This window comes from Dendroctonus ponderosae, unplaced genomic scaffold (assembly GCF_020466585.1).
Source record: "Dendroctonus ponderosae isolate FM_Combo_2020 unplaced genomic scaffold, Dpon_F_20191213v2 Dpon_F_20191213_10, whole genome shotgun sequence".
Lineage (NCBI taxonomy): Eukaryota > Metazoa > Arthropoda > Insecta > Coleoptera > Curculionidae > Dendroctonus > Dendroctonus ponderosae.
The window spans coordinates 1665571-1675441 of record NW_026017111.1 but is presented as its reverse complement, the minus strand read 5'-3'; the positions used below and the strand labels follow the sequence as shown (position 1 = coordinate 1675441).

At 42.2% G+C, this 9871-nt stretch overlaps 2 protein-coding genes and 1 long non-coding RNA gene across 3 annotated transcripts in view; all 3 read left to right on the top strand.

Annotated features, from left to right (window-relative positions):
* The first annotated feature begins 2143 nt into the window (after positions 1 to 2143).
* Positions 2144 to 4731, top strand: LOC109542644. Its single transcript, XM_019911949.2, has 8 exons — positions 2144 to 2321; positions 2426 to 2743; positions 2957 to 3345; positions 3444 to 3675; positions 3732 to 3905; positions 3960 to 4184; positions 4239 to 4462; positions 4519 to 4731. Exons 1-8 carry the CDS (start codon positions 2276 to 2278, stop codon positions 4669 to 4671), a joined length of 1761 nt encoding a protein of 586 aa, XP_019767508.2. The 5' UTR covers positions 2144 to 2275; the 3' UTR covers positions 4672 to 4731.
* Positions 4732 to 4823: 92 nt separating this feature from the next.
* The window catches only part of LOC109542631 (beta-mannosidase), a gene marked incomplete at its 3' end in the record, with an annotated part of 8065 nt that continues 3017 nt past the window's right edge, over positions 4824 to 9871 (top strand). The window contains 4 exon segments of the mRNA XM_048662284.1: positions 4824 to 5194; positions 5816 to 5962; positions 8252 to 8400; positions 8463 to 8671. Of these exon segments, the coding sequence (XP_048518241.1) occupies positions 5077 to 5194; positions 5816 to 5962; positions 8252 to 8400; positions 8463 to 8671 (623 nt within the window).
* LOC125502857 lies at positions 8678 to 9855 on the top strand. The gene is made up of 2 exons (XR_007280577.1): positions 8678 to 9273; positions 9393 to 9855. It is a non-coding gene; the product is annotated as an uncharacterized LOC125502857 (long non-coding RNA).

Sequence of the window (9871 nt, the reverse complement as noted above, 5' to 3'; positions counted from 1 at the left end):
GGGGGGCGGTCGTGGGCCCACGAGGGGCCTGGGGCGGTCATGATCCGCGGCGAAATTACCGAGCGGGCCCGCCACACGCGACTTAAAGCCGCGGGGGGGGTAGCAGAGAAACGAGCGCAGCGGCTTTAACATTTTTCTTCTTTCTTCGGCAGAGGATCCGAACCGAAGAAGACATAATTGTTTCAGTTCAATCAAACYCCAACAAAGCTGCATTTCCACAATCCCCAGAAAAAAGGGACCAGCCAYGGAAGCAAARCGGGGGTAGATCAGCTCTAGAAATCGTTAAAAACCAGTGAAAGTAGAAAAATATCTGGCATATCGGCATCGAAGAAGAGGTGAAAGAACAAGGTTTAGCGGTAAAGTCGTGCAAACATATAGAATACTTACAGCGCTTTAAACCCGAATATATATTCAATTCTAGTCGCTGACATGGAGAAGAAATAGAATCCGCTTCTCGCCCCCAGGCCGGCAATATTGAATAAAACTCTAGAGCAAACAGCTACAGGATTTAATCTATGCCCGTTTGCCAATTGGCAAAACATCCGCATGCTGCCCTCAAGTGGAGATTAATTTCGAAGTGCATCAGTCAAGAACGTATGCTCGTGTTTGGTGGGGTCGGGGCCCCAGTCTCGGCCTCAGGGGCCCCAACTGTTTGGTGAAAAGATCAGCAATTTGTTTTCGTGCCCACGTGAAAAACTCTGAGAATGGGTATAACATTTAGAGCTGGCTGGTGATCAGCGAGCCTGCTCTTGCTTATAGCGGCTCACTTGGAGTACCGAAAAAATTGAAAAAAACCCTTTTTTGGGAAAATTCCTTGAAGACCGTTTGATTGGTGACAAAAATACAATTTTTTCTCCACATTTTACTGTCCCCAAGTGGGCTTTCCAGATCATACTCTTGTCTTGGTCGGGCCTTGCTCATGTCTGGCCCCCAAACTCCATTAGCTAATTATTTGTTCTAATCCACCTTCTGTTGATATCCAGCAGGCAAATCAAAGTTTAGGATTAACGCGCCCATATGTTGGTGATGGCCTTTGATCGGCGACCTGTGCCTAAACGACTCAGAGTGTTTCGAGCATTCAATTACCGAAAACGGGGATTATCCCGAGTTTAAGACGCGAATATGGGCAGGAGATTGGCAAGGGCAGCCGACAATTTTCATTAGTAAAAGTTCACGGCTGGATTAATAGTTGTAAATCAGTTCGGATGAAAATGGCATTAAAGAGTCGTGCAATTCACGCTGCCGGAAAGTGCAGTTTCCGGCAATAACTGGGCTCAAAACGCCTGTCGGGCCGAAGAAAGGAAATTGCGGAAAATGCTCGGTCACTGTGGCAAGCCTAAGTGAATTTCCCGCTTGGTTGGCGACGTTTTCATCGCAAAGATGCCATCCCCAAGTTTTTATTTCATTAGGCCAGCTCAAGACTAGCCTGAATAGAACATCCCGGTTACCTTGTTAGAGCAATTTCCTTTGTTCAGGGAATATTTTGAAGACGCCACTGGCATCTAGGGGCACCAGCGCCAAGTTTGCAAGCCCGGCAACAGCGCCTCTTTGTGGGAAAATTTAGAGCAAATGTCTCGCATTAAAAACAGTATCTATGGATAGGGACAATAAATACTGAACTGCGGAACAGGGAAGGTTCATATGCTTGAAAATAACGCAAATACTTCAAATAACGCATATCTGCATCACCTTCCAAGTGGGGTTATGGGATCTCAAAGAGTTTTATGGCGCATATCGTTTTTCAGCCACTTTTCAGCTTAAAACTTAAACCCAAAGCAGCCTATTATTTACAGAGTCAACTTACCCAACTTTTCAGCTTGCAGCAAACAATTTTAGAACAAAAAAGGGATTAAAAAGGGCACCATTGACAGATCACTACAAATCGACAACGAATGATGACGTGGACTGTTAAGTGTATGTCAAGTTGGCTAGAAAAACTCCTTCGGTTACAGCTACGCATCGAATGGACGCAACCAATGAAAATGAATATTTGCCTTATTTTCAATGAGATCGTTAACGATATGGCAAATTTTTATTTCGGGCTTTCAAGATTGTTGGTTAACTGGGTATACGGCAACCCGTATTGCACACAATTCCACGTGTGGAAAAGAGATAGCACATCAGAACGCTCAGCGAATGCCCACTGGCAACAGTGGATGCCGCCAAATCGGCCGTCATCTGTCAAAACTAACCTAACAAAACTTTATGTAAAAAAAAACAAGCCAAGATTTATTTTTCATTTACCAATCAGGGGGCCGTTTAGTGATCCTGCGAAATGGCTGGCCTGGTCAATAAGGAGGAGATGAAGCAATGTTTGAAAGGTAAATCAAGTAGGGCGCCCGGCGGGCGCATTTCCTGTTATTGGGTTGAAAACTGGTGCCCCCCAGAACAGCTCAGTGTGAACTCAGAATCTTCCAAATTGCAGATGCAAATATCTACGAGGACAATCTATCTGACGACTTGATATCGCAGTATTATAAGGCGATCAAAAACTCTGAGAGCTCGCTAATCGGGGAAACTAAAGTGGAGGAGGGCACAAAAAGCCTGAACGATAGTGCCAATGAGCTTCTCGAAGCCATCAACAATTCCGAGTCGGTCGCCCCGACAAAGAAACGGCGATTATTTGAAAAGAATTTGGACAATGATGAGGAATCGCTGGATGGCTTGAGCCCCGACAGTTTCGAACAGGCCAAGCCCAAGCCCATTGAGGACGAGGCGAATAACAACTATAATCATGCCACAGGTAAGCAAACGGCTTGCTGATTATTTTACCGAGTGATTTTGCTTGGTCAGCTGGAAATCTTACATTTGTCAAGAGGCCCAACAATGTCGTGCCTGCAGTCACTGAGACATTCACCATTTCGTCCAGGTGTTAATGTTACATAACATTGGCAATAGTTGGTGATTTATAATTGCCACCATTCTAGTCCCGATAATCATTATTATTACTTGCCAGACGTAAAGGCGAAAAAAGTCCAAAAATCCAGTCGCGTTATGGACATCGACAAGATCACATTCAACGAGATGCCGAAAAGCAGCAACCGAAACACGCTCCGGATAGTTCCACATGAGCCGCAATACATCAGCGTTCAAAACAGCCGCCAGTTTCTGGACGCTGATCTACAAACGCGCGTGAAATTGCTTACGGAGTACCACTCTGCTGTGGCCCAATTGAGTGAAGACTTTGCGAGAACATTGCCCAATATGGCCCCAAAGCTGAAACCGATTACAGCAGTGAACCACAATTTGCTGGTCAATCCCGTCTTGTCTGCCCTAAAGGAGGACAAAGCCCTCGGCGTGACTGAAACCTATGTGAGTCGATCGGGCCGAATGACTAAGAGAAAGGTAATTTGGTGTTGAATATGCATCAAACGTGCCCGAAGGGCTCTGCACCACAATTGCATTTGATGTTGACTTTATTGTTTAGTGTATTTGTTTTGTAGGTGTACAGTGATGATTATGAAGCAACAACCGAAGAGTTTTCAGTGCCGCATAAAAAGTCGAAGAATGACGACACTTGGGGGGTGAAGGCGCCTATCAAGAAGAGCAATGCGAGAAAAGGGGAAAGCAGTGAGGCGCTGTCCAGTAGCAGTGCAGAAGATGCATGCACGACCAAACAGTATTCGAGGCCGAAACGGGGCGAATCGCCTGATAGCAGTCAGGATGTCGTGGCAGGTAACAGTGGAGCTTTTCCTCCTGCGCCCCAGTTGAATCACAATCACGTTCCACAGTGGATGAAGCAGGACGATCGCTGGGAAAAAGCAAGGACGTTTCGGGAACGCCAAAATCGCGCATTTACCAAAAGAGGCAGCTGTCCAACCAGGAAATCATCGCCAGGAGTACACTGTTCAAGAACTTGGACACCACCCCAAAGAGGGGCCGAGTGGCCACTATTTTACATGCAGGTAAGCCTCCCGCTCCACATGGGAATATTAGCTGAACGTCTATTGGATGCCCAGCTAGAGAAAAAGAGGAGAATCGCCGCCGGGAAGAGGACGAAATGAGCAAATTCGCCGACTCGTTAGATGCACAGTCGGTGGATGGCGACGCGGATGAAGATGAAATCCTCGATTCGGAACACGTGGAAGATAGTGATGTGGAGGTGGTCGAAAAGAGGCGAGTGATACCCAGGTTACCCATCCGCCGCAGCCCCATTTGGGGCAAAAAGGGGGCCATCGACACAGGTACACCCATTCCAGGTTCTTCGGTTGATCCGCCCTGACGTCCCGGATTTTCAGTTGCAGAAACAGCAATAAACGTGGCCAGGAAACTCAACTTGCCGCAAATAACCAGCCCGTTGGCCAATGGAGCGAACCGAAACTCTCTCCTGCCTAAAAGGGCGTTGAACAATAACAGCAGCCGAGCAGAGGTGCCCGTATCGACGACGCCCAAGAGCAAAAGCAAGCAAAACTTGGCAATCTGCCCCCTTTGCTCGATGTCTTTTCCACGCAGGGAGATTGAGGTGGGTGTAGTGCGGCAGCAACGCGACACGCCTTTAAGCCCGCTTGTGTTGTTTAGGAACACGCCTCCACTTGTGGGGAGGATATGTTTCCCCAAAGTTCGCAGCCCCAAAGGATCACGTGCGAGGTCTGCGACGCTGTCGTTCCATTCAGCACCAACTATGAGGTCCACGTGAAGGAGTGCATAGCGAAACGGAGCTCTCGAACTTAATTATTTATTATTAAAATTGTATTATTTTTCTTTTTGTTATTAAATTTAAATCAGAACGCGTTTGTGGAGTTGTGCTGTGAAACCTTCGGGTGTCACATTGATTTATAAGTGGGACGCCCATGAAATCCATATCACTCAACCGAGCTGAAATTAGTTAGTTAGTCGTGTGTAAATTACGCGATAAACACGGTTTGTTCCAAGATTCTCCCAAGATGTGCTTATGATCGGCGCGTCACTCTTTGTGCTCATGGATGTTTTCGAATAAGAAACAAACACTTAGGAACAATCGGTATTAAGTGATTATCTGAAAAAACACGGTCCTAATCAAGATCATTGTGATCGATTTAAAGAGTCACTAAGTACCCGACTTGCTCAATTGGCTTAAGTGGTAGCCGAAGCAACAACATGGCTCGATTAGGGACCGGGCTGGCGATTTTTGCGCTGTGTTTCGCTCTGTGCAATTGCAAAGTGAATGTTATCCAGAGTCTGGATGGAACATGGGTGGGACGGGAAACCGACTATTGTGAGTATCTTCCAGAGGTTTTTCTTTGCTTGAACGAGCCCATCTAGAGTGGCTTTGAAACGGTCTGCTTATCTCACTAGTGGCACTCAAATGTATTACAAAACGCTTTTGGAGTGATACAACGAAACCAGCCCATATGGCAGTTACAGAACCTTTTATTTCCCTATTTAATGGATATTTTGTTTAAACTGTAGACTCTCTATGGGGCTAAAATTTCAATTATCAACTTGCCTTTGAGTGTTTTCGTGAAACAAAATTGAAAAAGCATAACAATGTTTATGTGGTAGACGAGAATTACTGATGATAAATCGATAAATGAGGAGTTAATCCCCAAATTAAACAAGCTGCTGATAACTAAACATTATTTAATATTCCACCGGCAGTTTGCAGTCAATCTCTTCTGATGACCATTTTCTACCTCAAATACAGCGAAACAGAGTATTTTTCAAAATTTCTCGCTCAAAAGCTGTCCTTTGATAGACAAAAGAAGGCATTTCCGTGTAGTACACCTCATTTTTCTAGATTTGAGAGTTGAATTGAAAAATAACTCGAAACAAAAAGGGTTTTGTATGTATGTAGGCGTTTGTTTGAGGGTTTGAGGATGACTTTTCTGACCAATAGGGTACGAGTTTCCCACCACCGTCCCTGGAGGCGTCTACAGTGACTTGATGGACCTGGAGATCATTGATGACGTATTCTTTGGATTTAATGACAACGTGACCTCATGGGTGGGCACCATCAACTGGACCTACGCTTTGAACTTCACTAGTGAGTATAAAAACGCTTATTTTCTGCTCAAAGTTTTGAAAGTTCGTAAAAATCAGAAAGTTGGTGGATTTAAATGAAATTTTCAGAACGTGAAGACCCAAATGTCTTCTATAGACTGCGAAAATTTCAAGTTGCTGCTTGCTTTCGGTTCAAAGTTATGAATTTTTCAAGAGAAGCCGCATTTGTCAAAAACGCTGCTTTTCTGCACCAAGTTTTAAAAGTTCGTAAAAATCAGAAAGTTGGTGGATTTAAATGAAATTTGCAGAACGTGAAGATCGAAATGTCTTCTCTAGACTGCGAAAATTTCAAGTTGTTATGTGCTTTGGCTTCAAAGTTACGAATTTTTCAAGAGAACGCACAATTCGGCCAAAATGCTCATTTTCTGCACAAAGTTTTGAAAGGTCGGAAAAATCAGAAAGTTGCTGGATTTAAATGAAATTTTCAGAACGTGAAGATCGAAATGTCTTCTCTAGACTGCGAAAATATCAAGTTGTTATGTGCTTTGGCTTCAAAGTTATGAATTTTTCAAGAGAACCCTGATTTGGCAAAACATTGCTTTTCTGCAAAAAGTTTAGAAAGTTCGCAAAAATCAGGAAATTGGTAGATTTAAATGAAATTTGCAGAACGTGAAGATCGAAATGTCTTCTCTAGACTGCGAAAATTTCTATTTGTTATGTGCTTTGGCTTCGAAGTTACGAATTTTTCAAGAGAACGCACATTTTAGCCAAAATGCTCATTTTCTGCACAAAGTTTTGAAAGGTCGGAAAAATCAGAAAGTTGGTGTCTATAAATGAAATTTTCAGAGCGGGAAGATCGAAATGTCTTCTCTAGACTGCGAAAATTTCAAGTTGCTGCTCGCTTTCAGTTCAAAGTTATAAATTTTTCAAGAGAACGCGCATTTGGTTAAAACGCTTATTTTCTGCTCAAAGTTTTGAAAGTTCATAAAAATCAGAAAGTTGGTGGCTTTAAATGAAATTTKCAGAACGTGAAGATCSAAATRTYTTCTCTAGAYTGCGAAAATTTCAAGTTGTTATGTGCTTTGGCTTCGAAGTTACGAATTTTTCAAGAGAACGCACATTTTGGCCAAAATGCTCATTTTCTGCACAAAGTTTTGAAAGGTCGGAAAAATCAGAATGTTGGTGGCTTTAAATGAAATTTTCAGAACGTGAAGATCGAAATGTCTTCTCTAGACTGCGAAAATTTCAAGTTGCTGCTCGCTTTCGGTTCAAAGTTATGAATTTTTCAAGAGAACCCGGATTTGGCAAAAACGCTGCTTTTCTGCAAAAAGTTTAGAAAGGTCGGAAAAATCAGAAAGTTGGTGGATTTAAATGAAATTTGCAGAACGTGAAGATCGAAATGTCTTCTCTAGACTGCGAAAGTTTCAAGTTGTTATGTGCTTTGCCTTCGAAGTTACGAATTTTTCAAGAGAACGCACATTTTGGCCAAAATGCTCATTTTCTGCACAAAGTTTTGAAAGTTCGCAAAAATCAGAAAATTGGTGGATTCAAATGAAATTTTCAGAACGTGAAGATCGAAATTTCTTCTCTGGACTGCGAAAATTTCTAGTTGTTATGTGCTTTGGCTTCGAAGTTACGAATTTTTCAAAAGAACGCACATTTTGGCCAAAATGCTCATTTTCTGCACAAAGTTTTGAAAGGTCGGAAAAATCAGAAAGTTGGTGGCTTTAAATGAAATTTTCAGAGCGTAAAGATCGAAATATCTTCTCTAGACTGCGAAAATTTCAAGTTGCTGCTCGCTTTCGGTTCAAAGTTATGAATTTTTCAAAAGAACCCTGATTTGGCAAAAACATTGCTTTTCTGCAAAAAGTTTAGAAAGTTCGCAAAAATCAGAAAGTTGGTGGATTTAAATGAAATTTTCAGAACGTGAAGATCGAAATGTCTTCTCTAGACTGCAAAAATTTCAAGTTGTTATGTGCGTCGGCTTCGAAGTTACGAATTTTTCAAGAGAACCCACATCAGTAAAAATTCGAAAGTCGGTGGCTTCAAATGCAATTTTCAGAACGTGCAGGCTCAAATGGAAATTTGTACTTGAACATATGCAGGCTTTGTTGTCAGACCGGTTGGAAGCAATTTAAAAAAATTCCCACTTAAAAGATACCAAAGAGGAAAAATCCAGCGGCTCTAAAGTACTTTTGCCACAAGCGCGCTGACTAAATGTGCGCTGGGGCCGTGCACCGACTAAACGCGCACCCGGTTCGGAGTATAAAAATGTAAATTATACGTTTTCCACTTGTTGAGGAACCACCGCTGATTGGCTGATCATTTCCAGTTGATCCCACTCTTTTGGAGTACGAGAACGTCAATTTGGTCTTTGATGGTGTGGACACGTTCGCGGACATCGTGCTCAATAATGTGACTGTCGGCTCCACAACCAACATGTTCGTGCGATACGTTTTCGACGTAAAAGACATACTGAAGGTGAGACCGTCAGACCGTTCGCTGTTTTCCCACTTCAACCCTTTGGTTAAACACCCGGTTAGGCCGAAGGAAACAACACCATCGTCCTGAAGTTCATCAATGCCCCGGAAGTGGGCCTGAAACGGAACGAGGAACAGCTGAAGAAGTACCGAATCCCGTGGGAATGTCCACCAGACGCTTACCGGGGCGTTTGCCACATTAACATGATCAGGAAGATGCAGGCTTCATTCGCCTGGGACTGGGGCGTGGCTCTGCCCTCAATGGGCATCTGGTAAGTCAACCATATCAAGGTTTGCGGACTTGTTATGAGACAACATCAGATTTAAAAAAAATATATATGCATTTGTTTACATGTTTAAATGGGAGCAACATTGATTCACAGTCTGTACACAAGTAGGTACTCACGAGGCTGCTTTGCCGGCTCAATATTCAATTTGCTATATATGTGTAGCATCAACAAGAAAATATGAAGAAAAGGGTAGCGATCCGGGTATTTAGTGTTATACTTGTTCAGTTTGTAATAAGCGACAAGTAAACGTCAATAAAATAAATGCGTTGAAACTTTAAATTAAAAAATGTATAAGCAGTTAAGGTGGTAATTACACGAAAACCTAATGAAAAATTCATCATGACAACACCGTTAAAAAGGGGAAATGCGGAATAGTACCATTGTAGTAAGGGGAAATGTAAACAAGGCGCAGTCGTCGGGCCCGGTGTTTCGACATTTTGACTGATTATTTTCATTTTTGGGTAATTTACGCCTAAGAGTGATTAATTAGAGTTCATCAAGAATTTAAAACAAGAAGAAATGGTGCCAAATTGGTTTATGTGTGGGAAAAATAAGATCAATTTCCCCAACCACTCTTTGCACAAGTAAGTATTATGTAGAAAATTAATATGGTCCAGTGGCGTAACTTATGTTATATGTACATAACATTTCGATAGTTGCTTAAATTTAGTATTCAGAAATAATGCACCTACCTATTTTATAGCATCCCTAGGAAGGCGATTCGAAGAGGCGAATGGATAAGAGCTCTTGGATTGCAATTATACGAGGTTTCAGTGAAAAATCTACTTATTTGCTCTGACCATTTTAAAGAACATCACTTTTATTATGGGAGAAATGGAAAAAGATATTTAAAATGTGACGCTACACCTACAGCTGAAGTAATTTATAGACGGTAAATAAATGCTATAGAGCATTACAATATAATCGAATACTAATGGAAATATAGAGAAGGGCCGATCCAGGGGGGTCATGGGGCTCATGACCCCCCTTCCCCCTTTATGCTGGGGACTACTTCGTTCTTGTCATCAATTATTTGTGGGTCATTGTTATAAATATCTTAATAGTTCCGTTACATTTATATAAATGTATATATAAATTGTTCTAATAGTTACTAACCGTTATCTCTGAGTTGTAGTATAAGTTAATAAAGAAACATATATATGGTTTTTGTGCACATTTTAT